Here is a 21,505-nt window from a genome sequence, read left to right as displayed (position 1 = left end):
GTTGAGATAATTCTAGCTTTCTTCTCCCTCCCCCATTGAATGAATTCACGCTGTCACATTTTCCAGACCTATATGTATGAAATGTTGGGGAAAAACTTACTGCACTTAGCACATCATGTTAATATTTACACATGCACAGAAAAACACCACACTCGTTTGTTCTGCTACAAGACAATGAATTTAGAAGTTATCGTGCCTGAACAATTTTCCTTGATTTTCCTCGTTACACTTACTTGTTTTTCATCCAACGACGAGCCAAAACTGATAAAACATAACATTTTACCAAAATATACCTACTTATTCCACATAATTCTATAAAGAATCATTTAGTTGTGGTCCCAAAATATAACATAGCTGCGAGAGCTCCGGACAGATTTTCTTCTGCAAATATGCCTTACCAACTCACCTCTTCTTCCACGACGCCAATCACCAAACTCAAGACCTGAGTCTTTGCCACCGTCTTATTCGGCTTCTACTGCAATTCCTCGCTGTTCGAGAACGTAAAACTTTCTAGAAGCACCATTCCATACAAGTAACATTAATGTCAGTCCAAGAATAACTCAAAGTTTAGAAATACTAGTTAATTTCACAATTTTATACAGACGACGAACACTGTACGTCTGTGTCCTATAATGGCTGAAGATGCAAGACAAAGAACAATGAGAAGATAATCCCTAATTGGAAGATAATTGTGACGTAACTATCGGATGATAGGCTTCTGTGCTGAGATCAAAGAAAGCCGAAAATCTCAACCACAGCTGTGATTGCGGATGATCCAATCAAATAATTTACTCCGAAAACAAAGAGATGCACCAAGAAGAAATTATGGTTGACTTTCTTAATTTGGAATTTTGAAAAAAATTTACGAAATAAAATTTTTAGTTTTCTTTTGAAGATTCCCTATGTCGAAATATCTATAGAAATAAACTGAAAACCATTAAAAAAGCTAAAATATATACTTATTTTCTAAAATAATGTTATATTTTTGGCTAAATACGCAAAATATACAAAATATAATTACTAACTATGTATTTTTCATGTAATACTCGTTGAAACGATTTACTGATTTAAATTGCGCAAAATTTGCGACATACTTTTTATACTACAAGAAATTAAACATGTTTTCTTACATTTTCAATAAAGTTAAAAATTCCTTTCAATATACAAGGTGTTCAAAAATACCGGAACGTGTTACGTTATGCCGAGCATAAGGTAACATGTATGTTAAATTAAAATTCGTATGCAGGAAAGAACGCGCTCACAACACTCAGTTCAGACTAACAACACACATATGAAAAGAGAAACAACGATATCTACGTCTTACAAGGGCTGTAGGAGCCCAGAAACCCAAACAAACTCTCTTATCACAGTATGTTGTCACCACGTGCAGAAATATATCTTTATTTCTCAGCCAGGTCAAGACCTCTCCCCCCACACCCTCTATTCCCAATTAAGTCCCTGGCACCCAGATTGGAAGGGAAACGTCTCCTGACTGATTATTTATATATTTCTTTCACAACAATTAACTTATTATTGTGTTAAACCTCTGAGAACAAAACTGCGCACTTTAAAAATTTAAATGCGTTTTAAAGAGGTTTATGACAAAACAGTCACGTTCGTTCACTTTTAAAAAACAAAAACAACATAATTTCTGTATTCAGCAGTTGCCTAGTATGTCCCATGAATAAAACACATGCAAGTGCATATATTTGATACCCAGAAAGTTAAAAAACAATTATGTTTAGTGGGCAAACTGCAAGGTATCTATAAATAGTTACTCCGTGTCCCAAGACTCATTTTTAGGTAACTAAATATAGTTACTTCGTGTCCTAAAGGTTAATAATTAATTTTCTTAATCAGTACTTTCGTGTGTATGAAACAGAAGTGAAACTTAAACGGAAATAATTAATAGCTTTCTTAACAGAGTTTACACTTTATTTTAATTTAAATAAATACGTATAATTATACTCAGGTCAGAAAAGTATTATGTATTTAAACAATGGTTCTAGAGTCAATATGAAAAAGTTACATGTAAACGGAATCCTATAGTCCAGGGGTTTTCAAACTTTTTGCAGTTGAGGCCTCCCTCAACCACCAAAATCTAAACGCGCCTCCCCTATCAAAAATGAAATGTGTCACAACATAAATACTTGTATCCCGAAAAGAAAGACTATTACAATGATAAACTATGTTTCATTTATTAATCACTAATGAAAATATCTCATTAACACCGATGATCTACATTGTACACACTGACTACACCTTTTAATGTTATTAGTCGGTGTTAATAATTATTAATTGTGATAAGTCAGATATTTATGCGAAAATTGAAAACTATAAGCAGAGAGGGAGTTTAAATAATTAAAACCGGCACGTTTACATATTCAGCAAAGTCAATAAGATAGTCCATTATGTATTATTAAAGAAAAAGAGTGCAGACTTTAGTATGTGTGTTCCATTATAAATATGTTCTTTTGTAGGATCTGTTTTTATAAGTCCTCGCGCCTTCCCTGACAACCTTCAGCGCCTCCCCAGGGAGGCGAGCGGCACAGTTTGAAAACCCCTGCTATAGTTTTAAAAATAAGGAATGAAAGAGAGAGAAAGTTAATAACCTAAATTTGTGAACACTTCTGGTATAGTATTTTATGTGTGAAGAATACATCGAATGGCAACATTGATGCGAAAAGTGGACAGAAGAAGGGTGTTTGAAGCTTGAAGAATTAATGTGTATATAGTAGTAGTAAATTATATGTATGTTGTAAGTAAATATATGTTTGCATGGTACAAGCGCTACGTTTTTTCCCCTTAAGTATATAACTACACCAAAAATGTAAATTACTTGGTGAGTTTTTATGTAAAAGAATTACCGCCTATCAGATTAAAAAAAAAAAAAATCAATTCATTACGGTGTTCTTTCGTAACAATCGTAAGTGAAAATCAAAAGAATATTAAAAGAGGTACACAAATCCCTGCGTGTTTATAATTCATGTTGGGGTAGTATTTACATGGAAAATACTAGACAAGTAATTGTCATGATAGCGTGTGTTCTATTGAATTATGGGTGCCGGGTTCAAGTCTAGTGTTATCCATCAACTTGTAAGACGATAGTAGACACTTAGATATAGATGTAAGTTCTTTAGCATTAGTGTTTATTGGTAATACACGATTTAACATTTATTACGGACTTTATTTCAACAAAGATTATGTATAGAATTACCTTTTTGGGAATAGCAGTTATTATTTCTAGAGTAGCAGAGTAATTGTCTATGAAATTTGAAGAATTGAGAATTTAGTAATTTATCACATGCAGTTTTAGAATATGAACACACATTAATTGCCGGTGGTAGTTTTGTCACAGGCAATAGCCGTCATCTTTTAGAACATAATGCAATAAGCAGAAGAAAGCATTTCAAAATATAACTCGTAATAGTACGGTAAGTATTATACACGTTCTTTTCAATTTAATTTTTTACGTATTTGGTTTGCCATTCTTCGAAAGTTAGTTTCTGCCTGCCCCCTGCAACTACAGCCCCCTGCCCCCTGAGCATTTTGAGGTAACAGCAATGCAAGGTATAGAAATAACTACTAGAGTCGCTTTTCTACACTGGATTCGGTATTAGTGCCGAATCGCCGGACCAATTTGAAAATTGAAAAAAAAAAAAAGTACTGCAATTGGTTACATTTTGTTGGATTACATTAAGTTACGTTAGATGACGTTACTCTACGTTAAGAGCATAAAAACTACAGTACAAAACCACAAACCAACCTGTGGTAGGTGGCCACTAAGAGCACGAATGCTATCTAACCTAGTCAGGGTAGGAGCGGAGCAGGGAGCCCGATCGGATCCGGAGTAGGCGTGTCAGCGACGGTGGGTAGACGCGTAAGCAAGGGTAGTGACAACATGTGGGTTTTGCCGATAATAAAAATTTCAGTAGCACTTGCAACGCCTTCACTTGTTAACATAGAGTACAGTTTCTGTACACTGTGCAGAAATACATTCCCGTTCAGTTAGACGTCACTTACTTCCAAAACTGAGGCTTGTAAACTTTTCCAATTTCAAGAAAAGAATCGTGTGCAAGAGTTTTCTGCGGTTCCCTTTTCTGAAATCAATACTCCGCTAAATAGCCTTCGAAATGTTCTTCCCCAACATTTCCGCTACTATATCATAAGAAATGTACCTCTCCGCGAAATAGCCCTTCCGCCTCCACATACAGTGCCGCTTTCAACATCAAAAACAACGACTTTCTTCTCTTGACTATTTCACTTACCTCACTTTCACTCATTCCTCCTTACAAACTTAAATAAATTCTCCAATTGACCTGGTGAATTTCCTAAAATTGGTCCGGCGATCTGGCACTTGACCGTTGGATTCTGTCAATTTAGAGGAAGATGCATGAGCTTGGGCTCACCAAACTATAAAGGAACGAAGAGAATGTTCGTCTATTTTTTAGGAAAATAAACGGATTGACATCTCTTCCCACATCAGATATGCAACAAAGAGTGCAAATACTTAGAGAAGAGACCGTGGAGGAAGAACTGAAACCTCTGGTACTTTGCTAATACTTATGTGACGATGGCATGCACCGTTGTGATAGAACTGGGCATTACTGCTGTATTGCCGGACTATACGAAAATGGGAGAAAGAAAAAAAAACCTTGTTTATTTTCTACCCCAAAATACTAGGTTGTGACCCTGCTTGAGTATTGTTCGAAATGCGATGTGGACATATGACATAAAAACTAGTGCATAAAATACGAACCAACTTGTGCTAGGTGGCTACTGAAAAGCACGAATGCTATCTAAGCGAGTCAGCGTAGGAGTGCAGCAGTGGGGCCTAAACTGTAGCACGAGTGTGTGTCCGTAGGGAGCAGGCGCATCAGCGGCAGTGTGTATACGTATAAACGGTGACAGTGGAAAGACACTTTATATGTCATAAAATGCATGGCTTATGTGTTGCATAGCTGGGGAAGATACTGAATGCCATCGAAAAACGTACCAAAATGTACTAAATTAGATTAGATTTGGTTAGATGTTCCTCTTCTTTTCTGTAATTTCAATTCGTTTCTACACTAATGATAAACTGTTCTCCTGTTTAGTAGACCATGTCTTTCACACAGTTGCAACAACTGACACACTTTATTTTTGTGTAACTCGATAAAACTCATACGCGATATGACACAATCTTGTCATTTACGCACCACTTTCACACTGCCTTTCCCATGAACAATAAAGTACCTCTCCGCCATATAGTCCCTTCCCCCCGCTAACAAATCAAAAACAACTTACAACAAGAAGTGTGTTCTTAAACTCAGCTATTCTCTCACCTTACTTTCACTCACTTTTCCTCACAAGAGTGATTCCATTTTAAATCGTCCAGGGTGGTACACACGGCTGTCTCAGATTTAGTTTATTTTTTAAAATAAACTACATACAAAATTATTAGACCCATATTTTTCCTTTTTGCTGGAAAAAGTTTTTTCTTCGATATACAGCCTTCCAAAATGGCTGCCCTCCTCTCGGATTGCTCGAAAAACTGAAAAACATGTCAAACTAAAAATTTTATTGTAGAGGAACGAGTGTACTTAGTAACATAATCGCAATAGCAGAAAGAGTATAAAGTTGTATGTTTCGGTGGAGGACCAAAATTCGTTTATTGGTCCAATAGGAATAGCGCAATTCACTCGCAATGTTGCCAATTTGGTGAATTTTTTGCTAACTTCAAACATTTATTTTTCTGTCCTCACGAGCAATACCAACCATCTGCTTCTAGCATCGAAATCTACTCCATAAGGTCTCTTGAAAATGTAAAGGACTTACGTTTCTGATTATTACATCCCACGTTATAGCATGATGAAAAGCTGAAAATTTCATTAAGACGCCATGTTTGGACGCAATTTTCTCAAAAACCCCACCTTTTAAAAATCTGATTTTTTACAGCTATTGGAGAAATATCTAAGTATTTAATATCTGTTAACCGTTCATGCGGCTGCAGCTCCTAACATTCTCAATTAATTATTGAAATTTCGATTTTTGTACTTGAAATGTAAATATTTCCTATGGGTATTTAGGTCCTATGCACAAGGCGATTTGAAAAAGAGTATGGAAATTTTGAGGGATGAATCCTGACATCAAATCCAGTAGAAAAGTTCCTATAACGAGTCGAATTCCGCTTCGTTTTCGAGTTACAGGGTTTCCAACTCGGGACCCAAAATCGCCTCGGGACAATTGAAAATTAAATATATATTTCACATTAAATCAGAAACTATATGTTGATGAAGTTCCCAAAGTTGATTTGTATCAATATGTTGATTTTTACGTTAGTTCCAATTTGGTTCGCAGTGTTGCCAACTTGGTAGAACTTTTATTTGTTTCCAAACGATACTACGTGGGTTTTATTTGAAATGAAATGAAAGTTTTGAGTTTTACGTTCCACGCTTATGCCGGTTAGGCTAAAGGAGACGGTGATGATGAGAGATGAATGAAATGGTGGAATGAAGAAAGTGGGAGGAAATGGGAGATCCCCGAGAAAACCCACGCACACGGTGTTTGTCCATCACAAAGTTCACTTGGCGGGAGCAGGGTTTGAACCCGAGACCCCTAGCACCAGAGGTGAACTCTCTACCACTGAGCTACCGAGTTGTAAAAAAAAACAGATTTTTAAAAGGTGGGGTTTTTGAGAAAATTGCGTCCAAACATGGCGTCTTAATGAAATTTTCAGCTTTTCATCATGCTATAACGTGGGATGTAATAATCAGAAACGTAAGTCCTTTACATTTTCAAGAGACTTTATGGAGTAGATTTCGATGCTAGAAGCAGATGGTTGGTATTGCTCATGAGGACAGAAAAATGAATGTTTGAAGTTAGCAAAAATGTCACCAAAGTTGGCAACATTGCAAGTGAATTGCGCTATTCCTATTGGACCAATAAACGAATTTTGGTCCTCCACCGAAACATACAACTTTATACTCTTCCTGCTATTGCGATTATGTTACTAAGTACACTCGTTTCTCTACAATAAAATTTTTAGTTTGACATGATTTTCAGTTTTTCGAGCAATCCGAAAGAAGGGTAGCCATTTTGGAAGGCTGTAAATCGAAGGAAATATTTTTTCTGCAAAAAGAAAAAAATATGGGTCTAATAATATTGCATGTAGATCCCATATATAAAAAAAAAAAATGAAATCTGAGATTATGATGGGGACCAATTGTGGTTTGCCTGGACGATTTGAAATGGAATCGGTCACAAACCAAAATAATTTCTCCATTTCATCGGGTAAATTCTCTGAAATTGGTCCGGCGATACAGCAGTTAACCCTAGAACTCAATGATCAGGTAATATTTGCTTTCGCAGTGTCCCTCCTCAATATTTCCCAGACACCTGAGATGTTCACTAAGCCATCCTGAACAACAATCCTCGGACAAATAACATTTACGAATCGTGGAACCAGAAGTTTCATCATCTAGTAGAGATGTCCCATACAACCATTTGGAAGTTTTTTCACGCATTTCAATACTATTAAACAACGACTTTAACTGCGCGACATCAAGATGCTGTGCGCTAGCCACCAAGAAAGAAGACTAAAAGAATCGAATGTTTCAGTCGTTTAAGAAACACCCACAGGCCGTGTGTTTACCATATAACACAGGAACTAAGAGATTGCAAGATTTTTGGGTCCATGACATTTAGGCGCGGCCGTTTGGGCGCAAAACCTTTTATCCAAATAGTTTTATTTACCTATACGGTTTATGTGATAGTGTATTTCATAACTAGAGCCCGGATGTTTAAGCATTGGAAATTTCGAAACATTTTCACAAATAATTTTGCAAAAACTAAAAAATAACATCTTGAACTTAGCAAAGATTCTGCACATCATGCACAACTTCTCTCTACCGGTTGAAAAGAAATAGCCAGGAATTGCAGCAGACTTTCGACTGTCCGGGTCGCGATATTTGTACTCCGTACTATGTGGTTTAATTTTAAAAGAATATTTCTTTTTAATAAAATAAGACATATGTAATTTGTGTAAAAAGAAAATAACGCACTTTTTCTTTAATGTTTAGTTATTTTAAAGATGTGGCTATATATTCATATTACACTCTGTACTTGATTTTTTGAGTCAGACGTTATAGAATTTATCTTAAAATGTGTACAATACTGTACATATTTTCAGTTTTGCACTTTCTTTTTCTATAATAAATTATTAAAACGCATGGTACAAGAAGAACAGCATTACTTCCAATAAGGATGGGGAATCTGTATGACAGAGTTCTCAATGACAATAGTCAAGAAAGAACACCACGCCGAAACTGGTCATCGTGGACTGCAGCCGTAGCTTCAAATGGACCATCCATTTATTTGGCGCTTTATTGATGCACTTGGGAGAAAAAGAAAGAAAAGATCTTCGAGAACAAGAGTTGTCCAAGAAAATATATTGAGGCAGATGAAAGAATTCGTCGTATTGTACAGAATTTTGAAACCGTTTACATTGTAGAATACATGCGGGCTTTGGCCCATAATTCCGTCCTGGCTCATGGAATGATAATGTCATGATAAATGTAACATAAGACAGAAACAAATTATTTAATATCTACATTGTATGTTACTGTTGTTTGCTTTCCAATTATCACTGTTGGAAATACATAGTAATAAGCAGTAATACAATGTTATGAATATAAAAATGCCTATTCCTTTACTTTGAGTGTCATAAGATGCCTACAGCAAATTTTATTAAAGTGCAATACAGATTCATGAAGAAAGGAAAAAAAAAAAACCCTGCAGGTCATGATGGTCTTTGATTTTCCTGAAATTAGGATATATCATTCTAGAAACAAAATAATTACGCCCGTATAGATTTTTTCTTTCTTTCTGTGTTGTACAAAAATTTACTAGAACTAAACCAAGTATTTGTTGCAACCGAGACTTTCAGTGACTGTTTACCATAGGACATACTGTAACGTAACGAAAATTTAGAGTTTTTGATGATTGGAATCAAATTTCACCTTTGTGATCTTGTCTTAATTTAAGTTGTGCAGTTATTTGTTTATGTTTGTGATATTAGTGCCTATTATCAAGGCTTTTAGTGCGTAGACATCCGGGTTCTAGTTATGAAATACATTATAACCCATAATCCATTTAAGTAGTTTACCGTATTCAGGTATACGGCTTTGCGCCCAAATGTCTCGCTCCTAAACGTCTGCGCCCAAATGTCCTGCTCCGAGACTTTCTCTGCTTGGTGTTTCTTATAATGTGAAGCATAGTAGGAGATGAGCATGCGAAAGATTTATTGTATTGTACCAAGGTGTATATATATATATATATATATATATATATATTATATTTTTTGTGTTCAGAAGTTCTGATTTCAGCTCAACCTAATATTTGTAAGTAATAACATACACATTCATTAAGGGGTCATTTTGTGCACAGTTTTAACATTTACTGAAAAGAGATGCAAATAGCTGGCTTTTTTGAATCGATTTTTTTTTTCCACATAATCACCTGCTTTTGGGGGGAAAAACTGAAAATTTTGGCTTTTTTCATTATTTTTCTATCTAAATAGCTTTCTTATAGAATAATTTATAGTTAAATAACATTTTATGCCCTAAATGCCATATTTTGCTCTGGAATTCACCATGATGGAATTCACATGTTGTATGAATTAAAGTAAACATGAAGTATGCAGTATTTGAGGGCAATTTTAGAGGCTATTTAACTTGATTTTAACTACTGAGTTATCCACATTTTTTCTCTATCATTTCATTTTTAGTTATCCGTGTTTCATTTCTTAGAACTTAGTACTAGCACATAAGCTTCTAGCACATAAGTTAAACTTATGTATTTCAATATATCCGTCAGAGCGTACGTTTTCCAATATACCCGACAGAGAGTGCTTCTACGTTTTATACTGTAGCTGTACAATTATTTAGCAGTAATATTTCGGATACAACCTTGAATACGTTTATACATTTATTTATAAACTATTTTATACAAATAATCAGTAGCGGATTTAGAAAAGTATTTTAGGAGGGGTGTCTCTGATTAATGTTTGGTTTTTCTAAAAATTCCTCATCTTTTAAAGAGGAGTTTGTGAGTACAGGAATAACTAACATTTCGTTTCGTTTGTATATTCCGTAATAATCTTCCGAATACAACCTTGAAGACCATTTCAAACTGATAATCAGTGGCGGATTAGACAAGTAATTTGGGAGTTTTTTTTTTCCTAATGTTTAGTTTTTCTAAAAATTCCCAACTTTTATTTCAGGGGAGCTTGAAGTTTATGAGTAAAGCCATAACTAATATTTCGTTTGTATTGAAATTCGTAATTTCGGGGAACAGGCTTCAGTCCGAAAGACACCCCCTTCGGAAATTCGTCACTGCTGGTGATTAGAAATAACGACGATTTAAAAGCAATAAGAAGGGAAGTCGGCTAGAATTCACAGTACATGCAGTATCTCTACATTTACAGGTGAAATTAAGAAAAACTTTTGTCAGAATGATCGAGTGTAGGATTGAATCCCAGACTTGCCGATAGAAGCGCAAAAGCTAACCACTCACTCATGGTTGTTGTGCAGTTGTGCTTGACTTAGCTTAATGTGTTCGTAGTGTTAATTTATTTATTTATTTATTTATTTGGGAGGAGGGGTGGAGAGTTCCGTAATGATATGTTGAATTAGTCTTGTTAAAAAATCAGAAACCTTCAGGACTAAGTAAACTGTGATGGTGGTTATCTAGAGCCTTGGAAACCACACGCTTAGATGAACAGGTTATTACGTATGTGATCCATGGACAATAAATTCGGTACTTTCCCGATTCTAAACCAGTTTATGGTTTATTTTCAGGTTTTGTATTATTATATGCACTAATCATTAATTAAATGAGTTTTTGTATTGTAGAGAAGCGAAACAAAGTCTGCTTTATCAGTTTAAAGCAGAATTTCTCAAGCAAAAAGGCGAAGCAGAAAAAAAACGAGTTTTTTCAAAAACAACAGTTTTTTTTTTCCCCGAGTCCTTGCGTCGAGTATCCGAAACTTCAGTTTTGCAAATTTCGACAGCAAAATTGTTGTCCAGGTTTGATTAAGATTAAATAATCTATTTTGGTCGTTTAATGTACCTCTTAGATCGACTACTACAAATGTGACAAAATTTCCTACATTCTAATATTTCTATGACAGAGTTACCGCGACAAAACTTCTGATGACAGAATTTCCGGTGGCAGAGTTATCTCTTTTTTCTTTTTTTATATAATATTTTAATGTACCTACCATTTCGGTGTAGATTTACAGTATATATGTTTTCAGTATATATATATATATGGTGCCTTCCATTTCAATTCAGGCAGAGCATGTACCATCACCATCTCAGATATTGTTGAAACTTTTTTTATAGCAACTAGACATGTTTTTAAGAGACACATATTTTTTTGTTTTGTCGAAAAAAATTTTCCCGCCAAGTAATGGGCCATCAAAGACGGGGAGTACAATTTAGGAATTGCAGAAGACATGGAAAATGGTCAACTTCGGAGCTTCACCATTCGGCTATGGAGACAGGTAGAGTTATAATTCTTGTTGTGGTATGTACATAGGGATATAAATAAACTATATTTTATTATAGTTTGGTTTGCACATGCGTATCTTTTTGTACATAAATTAACAAATGAACGTCAATTTATCTGAAAAGTCGAAGTTTGCGAATTTTTTTCGAGCACTTCCGGTTCGAATTTTAAAATTCTGTTTTCACGGTTGGTAAGACCTAGCTACCCGCTTTCCGAAACAATTTTTGTATCGCTTCTGTGTGCAACCGTTTTGTCGCAAAAAATTCGAGAAATTGTAAAATTTTCAAAAATCGCCATTTTCTCGAAAACACCATCTTTTAAAATTCTGAAATTTTGTCAGATGGTGCAACTTTACATGAATAATAAACATACCAAATATCATTCTCGACCAATGCTTCATGAATTAACTGCAACCTTTTAAAGTTAGCGAAGTTTTATTAACTTTGATGTCACAGTTAGCAACACTGGGAACAATAAAAGTGCAATGATTTGATGATGTTTGTGGTTCACATTCATTAAATGAAGAATAGAAGGTTTTCTTGACTGTTTTTTTCATTATTTTGATCAAGAAGGCTCTCTGAAATAGTAAAATGAACCTCCCCCTAATCCTCCGTTTTCTTAAACCGAAATAATCTGAGGTGGAAATTATAATTACGAAACACACAAATTTTAACTTTACTTGAAACGGTCATCCAATAAATTCTGATCTACAAAATGCCTGAACTATTACCTCAGTGATGGTTTGGAATGCTCCAGACAAAGTCACAATTAAGTGCGATGTCATTACAGTGATTGAAAAAGGACAAAAAGTTTTAAAAAATCGAAACGTTTTCTTACGCGTTCCAAAGAAATTTATTGACTTTTTAAACAGAACAATCCCAACATAAGAATGGGTCACTCGGAATTTTACAGTATTCGACTAAAGTGGGTCAGTCCGCAACCTGCGAGGGAAGTGTGTATGTGTGTATGTATGTGTGTATTGTGCAAATTTTAAGTTAGCTGCTACTGCGTTGCTACAAATCAAAGGTGCAGCCTGTATTGAAGCTGTCATGAGTGACCTATTTCCTTTAGTAGTATGATCCGTAGAAAATGACAACTGTCTTCTTCAAGAATGTGGTGAATGTCCTGGAGTGGAAGGAATAAGTGTGGAGTCTTTAATTATTGATCCTGATGAAAATGAAAGTGTTACGTATGCCATATGGGAAAACAATAATCTCGTTAAAAAACTATGCCACTTTCTGTTTTCGTATCATACATTGCTGGTTTAACTGTAAGAATTGTAATTCATGACTACATCAAGAAAATCAAAGAGAATTAATTGCTACCGAAAATCACTGTATAAAATTTTAAGATACAAATTCTATTTTACATCATATGGACTTCGCTGAAATCTGGACTGTTATTCTGCAAAGTGAAATTCAGAGTTATCACCGGAATATGAAACAACTGACAGTTTTGATGTAATAAACAACGATAAAACACACGATTCGGCTTATGTACTCATAGCCATAGACAAGATTCTAAAAATACTCGAAGAAAAGCGAAAATATATTTTATAGAAAAAGGTTTGAATACGAGAAAATAAGTGTCTACAATTTCCCAAATCGTGTCAGTGATTTCTGATGGAGCTGCATCCCACTTTAAAAATAGCTTTCAGATGTTCCAGATGCAGACAGGTCCGATAAAGCAGTGGTTTTGCAGTGAAACCGGCCATGTAAGGGTCTCTGCGACGGTATTGAGGAAGGGGGGGGCGTAAAGAATGTGGCAACGCTGCATAAACTTAGGCAAATACAGATAGATATACAGTATTAAAACCACAGAAGAAAAAAAAAAGAAATGAAATCTTTAAGTTTTACGTCCCACGCTTTTGCCGGTTAGGCTAAAGGAGACGGTGATTATGAAAAATGAATAAAATGGTGGAATGCAGAAAGTGGGAGGAAACGGGATAACCCCGAGAAAACCCACGAGCACGGTGTTTGCCCACCACAAAGCCCACACGGCGCGATCTGGGATCGAACCAGGGACCCCAAGCACCGGAGGTGAACGCTCTAACACTAAGCCACCGCGCCCCCACTAAAACCGTAGAAGAATTCGTGAGTATAGTGCAAGTACAAACTCCGGGTATTACTCTCGTTTTGTTGCCTGGAACTGAATTCGACGACTACCGGAAGAAAAAAAGGGAAAGTATGCGACCGGTAACTGGTATTCAACGAAGTCATCTTTGGCTTTCGGAAAATGGCGAAGTTTTTATGGCAGTAACGGGTCACCATGAATTAACTTCATGCTTCCCCCAAAATCGAACTTCTGCAATTCAAAGTGTAGATTTAAGAAATCTGCAAAAAGGAACTTTTGTTATATACATATATGTATGATAATCAGTGGTGCGTAGCAGAAATATTATGAATAAATCATGAATTACGTGAAGTTGAAGTGCTGTTTATGCTTCCACATGGACCTTCAGCATTTGTGACTATCGACAATGTGCTACGTAGGGGCGGATCCAGGACGGACTTCTGTAAGGGGGGGGGGTAATACTGCTACTTTTAAGAGCTCCAAACTCTAAGATCGGTTTTATTTATATATAAAATAAAAAAGTTTCTTCCCCCTAGATCCACTCCTGGACGAGTTGTGAGTGAGCCAACACTTATTGGAGCACGTGCACGGTTACATGCTATTAGCGAAGAAGACACCAACCAAGCAAATGATTGGTCCATGTAAAAAATTAAAAAAAATATAAAAAAAATCAGTGAAATTTAGTTTCCGAAGACCATTTTAAGTAAGTGAACTTGAAATTTGTGAGTTTCGTAATTGTAATTTCCACCTCAGATTATTTCGGTTTAAGAAAACGGAGGATTAGGGGGAGGTTCATTTTACTATTTCAAAGAGCCTTCTTGATCAAAACAATAATAAAAAAACAGTCAAGAAAACATTTTATTCTTCATTTAATGAATGTGAACCACAAACATCATCAAATCATTGCACTTTTATTGTTCCCAGTGTTGCTAACTGTGACATCAAAGTTAATAAAACTTCGCTAACTTTAAAAGGTTGCAGTTAATTCATGAAGCATTGGTCGAGAATGATATTTGGTATGTTTATTATTCATGTAAAGTTGCACCATCTGACAAAATTTCAGAATTTTAAAAGGTGGTGTTTTCGAGAAAATGGCGCCCAAAAATGGCGATTTTTGAAAATTTTACAATTTCTCGAATTTTTTGCGACAAAACGGTTGCACACAGAAGCGATACAAAAATTGTTTCGGAAAGCGGGTAGCTAGGTCTTACCAACCGTGAAAACAGAATTTTAAAATTCGAACCGGAAGTGCTTGAAAAAAATTCGCAAACTTCGACTTTTCAGATAAATTGACGTTCATTTGTTAATTTATGTACAAAAAGATACGCATGTGCAAACCAAACTATAATAAAATATAGTTTATTTATATCCCTATGTACATACCACAACAAGAATTATAACTCTACCTGTCTCCATAGCCGAATGGTGAAGCTCCGAAGTTGACCATTTTCCATGTCTTCTACAATTCCTAAATTGTACTCCCCGTCTTTGATGGCACATTACTTGGCGGGAAAATTTTTTTCGACCAAACAAAAAAATATGGGTCTCTTAAAAACACGTCTAGTTGCTATAAAAAAAGTTTCAACAATATCTGAGATAGTGATGGTACAATTTTATATTTTTTTGCCTGAGTTGAAATGGAAGGCACCATATATATATATATATATATTTTTTTTTTTTCACAAAATCTACTCTTAATACCTTGAGTAATCATGTATATGTTGGCATTGCATTCCTTGGTGCAGTTTTATTTTAGCAGGGCTAAACAGTCATATAAATACAGTGGTTTTCAGTAAAATTTGACCCAAATATACTTTTAAAAATGTTGTCCATCCTTACAATTATATTACGTATCACCTATGTCAGTGGTGCCCACCCCCCCTTATGTCCATGACGCACCCCCCCGCAATTGTCTATCCATAGGTATTCTTCCATGAAAAAAATCTTTTCGATTAATTTTTACCCCCCCCCCGTCAAACATATTTATATAGATTTTTAACCCCCCCCCCCAAATATTTCAATGACGCAGTTTGCGTCATAACCCCCCCTTGTGGGCACCCCTGCCTATGTATAGATTTATAATATGTGTGGAAACATATGCCATAAAATTGACAAGCTCGAAAAACATGCACCAACCTCTGTTAGGTGGTAACTACAGGCAGCATTTCTATCGATTCAGGGTAGGGCAAATCTGGTGGGGGGAGGAAGCAACGATAGGTATGCGCGTAAACAAATTCCGTTACAAACTAAAGCCACTATAATAAATATTTTTCCCTTAACCAATTTCAAGTACCGGTACCTTTAACTTTCGCTTTAGTTTATTTTGATAGTTCGTACACAATGTCTTTTTAGACATTATGTATAATTCCACTATCTACACAATACCATCTTCACGTAATCTATGTGTACTTACCTCTAGGACACTTCTTCCGTTACGGATTGTGAGTTAACACATCGTCTTCACCACTGCATACTATGCATAGTAGTTTCCTAATGGAGGATTCTGTGCTTAGCATGTCCCTGTTTCTTGGTATCTATACACCTCATTCGTCAGATGCAGTGATAATTACTTACACAGTGCTCAATTTTAGAAATCATTGATCCTATTGTAAATCGTTATCCCCATATGTTTGCAAAAATATTGTGTTCTTATTTTCTTCCCCACTACCAGCTACATATAGATTTGTATGCCATAAAAATGATTATTCCTGTGTCCGTTGACTTTTACTAAGTATATTTGTATGCGGAAATGTTTTTTGTGACCCAGCAAGGAGTATACTGTGAAAGATCCACTTATTATGTGCAAATACGCATTCTGGAAGTTTATTTCCGTCGAATGTGAACCACTTCTTCGTGGTGAAAATCTATGTGTTCATTCTTATTTGGAGGTCTGGAGAATTTGATCTGAGTCGTTGCATTAAACGAGGAGTACAGCAACAGGATCCAAGTTAATTGCTATTGATGTCAAGTCATCGTGAAATTTCGTATCGGCGCTGACATACAGATTTAAGTTACAGTTAAATGTAGTGACAAGGAAAATATGTAGTTTCTTATGGAGTGCTGGAAATTTCTTTGTAACATTGGTACTGAAGGTAATGAAAAAGAAAATGCTAACGATATGGAAAAGAGAGGAATAAGAAATAAGTAAGACGAGAAGTAGACTCCATGAATTACACGTTGAAAACAAAGAATAAGAACTGCGAAAAACATTAAGCATAAGTAAAATTTCTTTATGTATGCATCAGTTCTATAAAGATACGAGCATATTCTGGAATTAGACATCGACATTAAAAGGAGAGAGAGGAAGCTAAGCAGAAGAGTCATTTAAACTTTTAGATGTTATTAATTACGTAAGTAGTTTGTATCAGTCCACTTGTTAATATGTAACTGAATATTCAGTTTTAATGCACTATAATCAGTATATGTGGACTATACTGAACCGCATATAGGCCTACTAATTGTAACCAGAATATTAAAATTTGATACAAACATTTGTAGGAAGGAGTATATATATTTCTTACTTTCCAACTAAACATGAAATTGCAATATTAAAAATAACCTGAAAAGATAATATATAACAAAACGAGATATGATCAGCTATAAGGGAAGGAGGCGACCGACAATATAAGTCACGGAAAATCTGTATTGAAGTCAGGGATATTTACACTAAGATAGCTGTAGAAACCTTGTATTTTATATATTTGATATTTTATACTTATAACGAGGGCCCGGATTTTGTTGACAAGTCAACTTTTTTCTGTTACGCATAGGACAAGGCAAATTCAAATAAGAACGTTATCCATCAGCTCTAGGTTCTAAAATTATGTTTTTTAGGGTAAACTTTTGTTGACTTTTTACCGTTTTGAAGTTTCAGGTCATTTTTCACTATTTTAAAGTCACTTTTAGGTCACTTACGGCCTTTTTATTTTTTTCTTCTACATAAGGAAATCTTAAAATGAACATTGTTTATGGATGTGAAAAAGACGAAGTTAAAAATCTCTTTCCATGCTTCCTGACTATTGGGGTGGAAAAACTGCATTCTTAACAAGCTAATGAAAACAAAGCTGTAGTGGGTTGACGAAAAGTGGGGGTTGGTAGGTGGCCAAACAGATAGTTTCGGGCTGTTGACCACAAAGGATGTCATCACGTGAATAACTAAAAATGGATTAGAAGGCGTACAAAGACTATCTCATCTATTATTTTCATGAAGTCTACACTTGCGAACTTTTATTGTTTAAGAGTGCTTCCTAGTTTCATCTCGGGAGTAAATTGACGCATTCAGTACGTACAATGCCGTACAATGGACTGATCAATGGACATAAATGATCAATGGACTGCAACTAACTGAAACAAAACTTTTTGGAATATGAGTGAGAAACGTTAATTAAAATCCAATAAATATTTTTTAAAATGTCAATGTTTAACGAAATAAACGTTTTTTAAAAAACGCATGTTTTAAGGTCAATTTTTGTGAATTTTAGGGTCATTTTACAAGAATTTTAGTGTCATTTTATAGGTCATTTGTTAGAAAATTTTAGGTCAACAAAATCCGGGCCCTGCTTATAACGCATCAATCTGACAAGCTGTTCTGTTGTTAATGCTTTATTTTCGTCCTATTGTCATGTTCCAGTGTAAAGTGTCAATGAGATATCCAATAAATAAGTTAAATTTTCTATAGATTTTTTATCCACATTAATTTATTTTGTTGCAGAGAGTATTCGTTGTGTTAACACCTACAAATCGTAGCAGCTGCAATCAATGCCTATCCGCAGAAGAAATGTTGCCCCAGTTGAAGATGATGATGATGAGAGCTCTGAACAGAACACTTCCCAGGAAGACGAGGTGACCAAACCTCTTCTGCTAGAAAGCACTTATGACTGGAAGGCGGATGAAGAACAGAAATTCTTCGATGATGGAACAATGACCTTTTTCTGGTAAGCATTACAATCACTTACTTTAAAGTTCATGTTTCAAGCTCCTTGTGTCTTTTTATCTCCTGTTTTATTCTTTTGCCTACACCACTCTGTCACATCCAGGTTGCATTCTGTCTATGATATTGAGGCCTTATTTCAACAGTGAACCACAGCCGTTTCGACATCATATCGCACTTTGCGATGTAAAAATATGGAAATGCGATACAAATTGAAAAATGTATCGCAGATTGCATCTTTCATCTTTCATGATTACCACAGAAGCTAAAATAAGGAGGAAGCTGAAAAAAAATATTACTATTATTTCAAGAAACTTTTTGAAGTGTCGGTAGCTGCAAGAAAAGATTCCTCGACTTTGGGTTACAAAACAGTTTTCTACTCCGTCTTGCCTAAAGCGGTCCCGGGTTCGATTCCCGGTGGGGTCACTCGGTTGAAAAAGTGTAACACGCTTTTTCAGGCCAGCCACCCTGAATGAGGTTTTCCTGGGTTTTCCTCATTCACACCAGGCAAATACCGCGATAGTACCTAAGATATAGGTCCCAGGCCGCTTCCTTCCTTCCCTTTCCCCGGATTATGTGCTCGCCGAGGGACGTCATCCCTCCAATCGTGAAGGGCTAAATGGCCTTAGATGCCGAAAGCCCAGAAAGCTAAATCCTAAATCCGTTTTGCCTAACCTGTGTCGGTTTGTTGCTAGTGGATAATGCTCCAGACCTTCTCAGGTTTCGGGTCATCCTGTCCTTGTTTCTAAGTCTGTAATAATAATAATAATAAGAATAAGAATAAGAATAAGAATAAGAATAAGAATAATCCCCTTGAAGAAAAGGCGTATTGGTAGCAGAGAAAACAGGTTCAAACTATATTGGACCTAGCTGATATATGTTGTAGCATGAATGGGGCTTGGACATGGTTAGTAAGACGCAGAAGTGCGTTTGACTTTCCATGTTTATTAAGCTTGTAATGAACTGATCAACTGTTTGGGATTTACCAAAATTCTTTATTTTATTGCTGCGTAACTATACATAATAATAATAATATTCATAAAAGAAATCCAATAAATACGAAAGTAATTAAGAATTCCATTCATAATGAATGGACATGTGAAGTACTTTCGTATTTATTGAACTTCTTTTATGAATGTGTAATTACTTACTATAGTACAGAAGATGCGATACAAAATTTAAATTCTGTGATCTTGAGACGCATATTTTAAGGAAATAGGTCATAGAATACAATAACTGATTTCAGGAATATTGCAATAATTTTGAATAATTTCTAGACCTCGGGTGTAGAAGGTGATAACCCACATATCAGGAAAATTTTAGTTCTGTGCGTAAAATTCGCCAGAGTGGCATGTCACCGTGCCCTTCCCTGCCATCTATATATGAAAATCAAAAATGTTTTTCTTTGAACAGACAGAAGAGGCTTGTCGCCTTGTTCATTGCCAGAGCTAAAATCTTTGTGATATGTGAGTTCAGCCGAGGCCTAGATTTGTATTTTGCTGTACTGGGAACAGGAATGCTTTCGAGGGTTCTATGTTACACGGTAGCTCATATTTTACCTACCAAGTTCAAGTGGCAACGGAAAAAGTGAATGCTTGTAGTGCCTTTCTATTGCTATGAAATACAAGTATATACTTAAACATTTAATACAATGTGTAATATGGACAACACAGACATCCGTGCACTGTGGAAATCACTCCTCCAAATGTCCTCCTCCTGCCTGGATGTAGGAAGGTTTCCGTGACACGTCTTATATTCTGTGGAATAGCCCGAAAATTACAAATGTCTTGTATGACCTGATGACTGACTGTTCACGGAACTCCTCTGCCTAACCCCTTAAGAATGCTGTGTCTTTTTGGAATATGTACATGGCTATCTTTATTGCTCCGCCGCAATACACACCAGTTGGTAAATAAAATTGCGCCACTCTGTATAATGAAAATTGTAAAGTTCATTAGATAGTGTACAAAAATAATAAAATATCAAAATACTGCAGCTGAATGGAAACTTAAGACTTTATTTTACAATGTAGCAACATCTCAAGAATGCAACATAATTTAGATTTAAGGATTATATTTTACTTCTTCAGTACATGTCCACAACCAGAGGTAGATATTCGAATCTGTACTATTAAGAGTGTTGCCTTATTTATTTGTTGCAATACAAACACAAGTTTGTTTTTCTAAATAAGAAAAAATAATATGAGCTGAATATGACCCTTTTCTTTACTGTATTTAAGAACAAGTATTATGTAATTATAGAATGCGTAACGTATTTATGCAATGTGTTTGTTTTCTTTTTCTTTTCAGGCGTGCCCACACTTTGACTATGCTTTTCATTCTCTTCTGTGCCCTATTTTATGTTGCTTTATTTGAGCCAGTTTACCCAGATTCTGAATATAATACTAAAAGGTACGTAAGTACTCATTAACTGCTAATATCATTTGTAGAATTCTTATTTCCAGATAAAGGTTTCGTAGTTCAGAATTTTTTTTCTATCATTTTCAGTATCTCAGTGCCGCTCCCATTTTTAGGGTGAAAGAACAAGGAACTTTATTGATGACAATACGTAGATATAATAATAACATGAAAACTTGACAAACATTACAAAATGAAAAGGAAAATCTTAAGAGAAAACTAGAAAAACTTACCGAATCATGTTCACATCCTTTTATACAATCTTTATTCGTATTTACTGCATGGAATGAAAATCTGAAAGTAGTTGATCTGGATCTTAAATTAAATTCACTTTTGTATTATTTTGCCTATATCAATCTTAAAGAAGAAAGACAAAAATGCGAAATACATGGGTTTTTGGCGAAAGGTGTATAATGAATTCTAACAGTATGTGAACACTGCCAAATATCATTTAACCAATCAGATTGATTTTTCTAAGGTCAGTAAGATGCATACCAGTGGTCGCCAAACCTATGAAGCTTCTGAGCCAACGCAC

General features: G+C 35.4%; 1 protein-coding gene across 4 annotated transcripts in view; it reads left to right on the top strand.

The window, feature by feature from the left end:
• Positions 1-2,603: 2,603 nt before the first annotated feature.
• Positions 2,604-21,505, top strand: part of LOC145662320 (phosphatidylserine synthase 2-like) — a 54,445-nt gene continuing 35,543 nt past the window's right edge. The window contains exons 1-3 of one of the 4 annotated variants that reach the window (XM_081727773.1): positions 2,604-2,758; positions 18,335-18,557; positions 20,863-20,964. In XM_081727773.1, the coding sequence (XP_081583899.1) occupies positions 18,382-18,557; positions 20,863-20,964 (278 nt within the window). In that variant the 5' untranslated portion in view covers positions 2,604-2,758; positions 18,335-18,381. Of the gene's footprint in view, positions 2,843-2,993; positions 3,128-3,414; positions 3,435-18,334; positions 18,558-20,862; positions 20,965-21,505 lie in introns of those variants that run through there. The other 3 variants (XM_081727772.1, XM_081727774.1, XM_081727775.1) reach the window with 3 other exon arrangements.

The sequence above is a fragment of the Thermobia domestica genome, chromosome 10 (genome assembly GCF_964235325.1).
Source record: "Thermobia domestica chromosome 10, izTheDome1.hap1.1, whole genome shotgun sequence".
Lineage (NCBI taxonomy): Eukaryota > Metazoa > Arthropoda > Insecta > Zygentoma > Lepismatidae > Thermobia > Thermobia domestica.
This window is presented reverse-complemented; position numbering and strand designations above follow the sequence as displayed.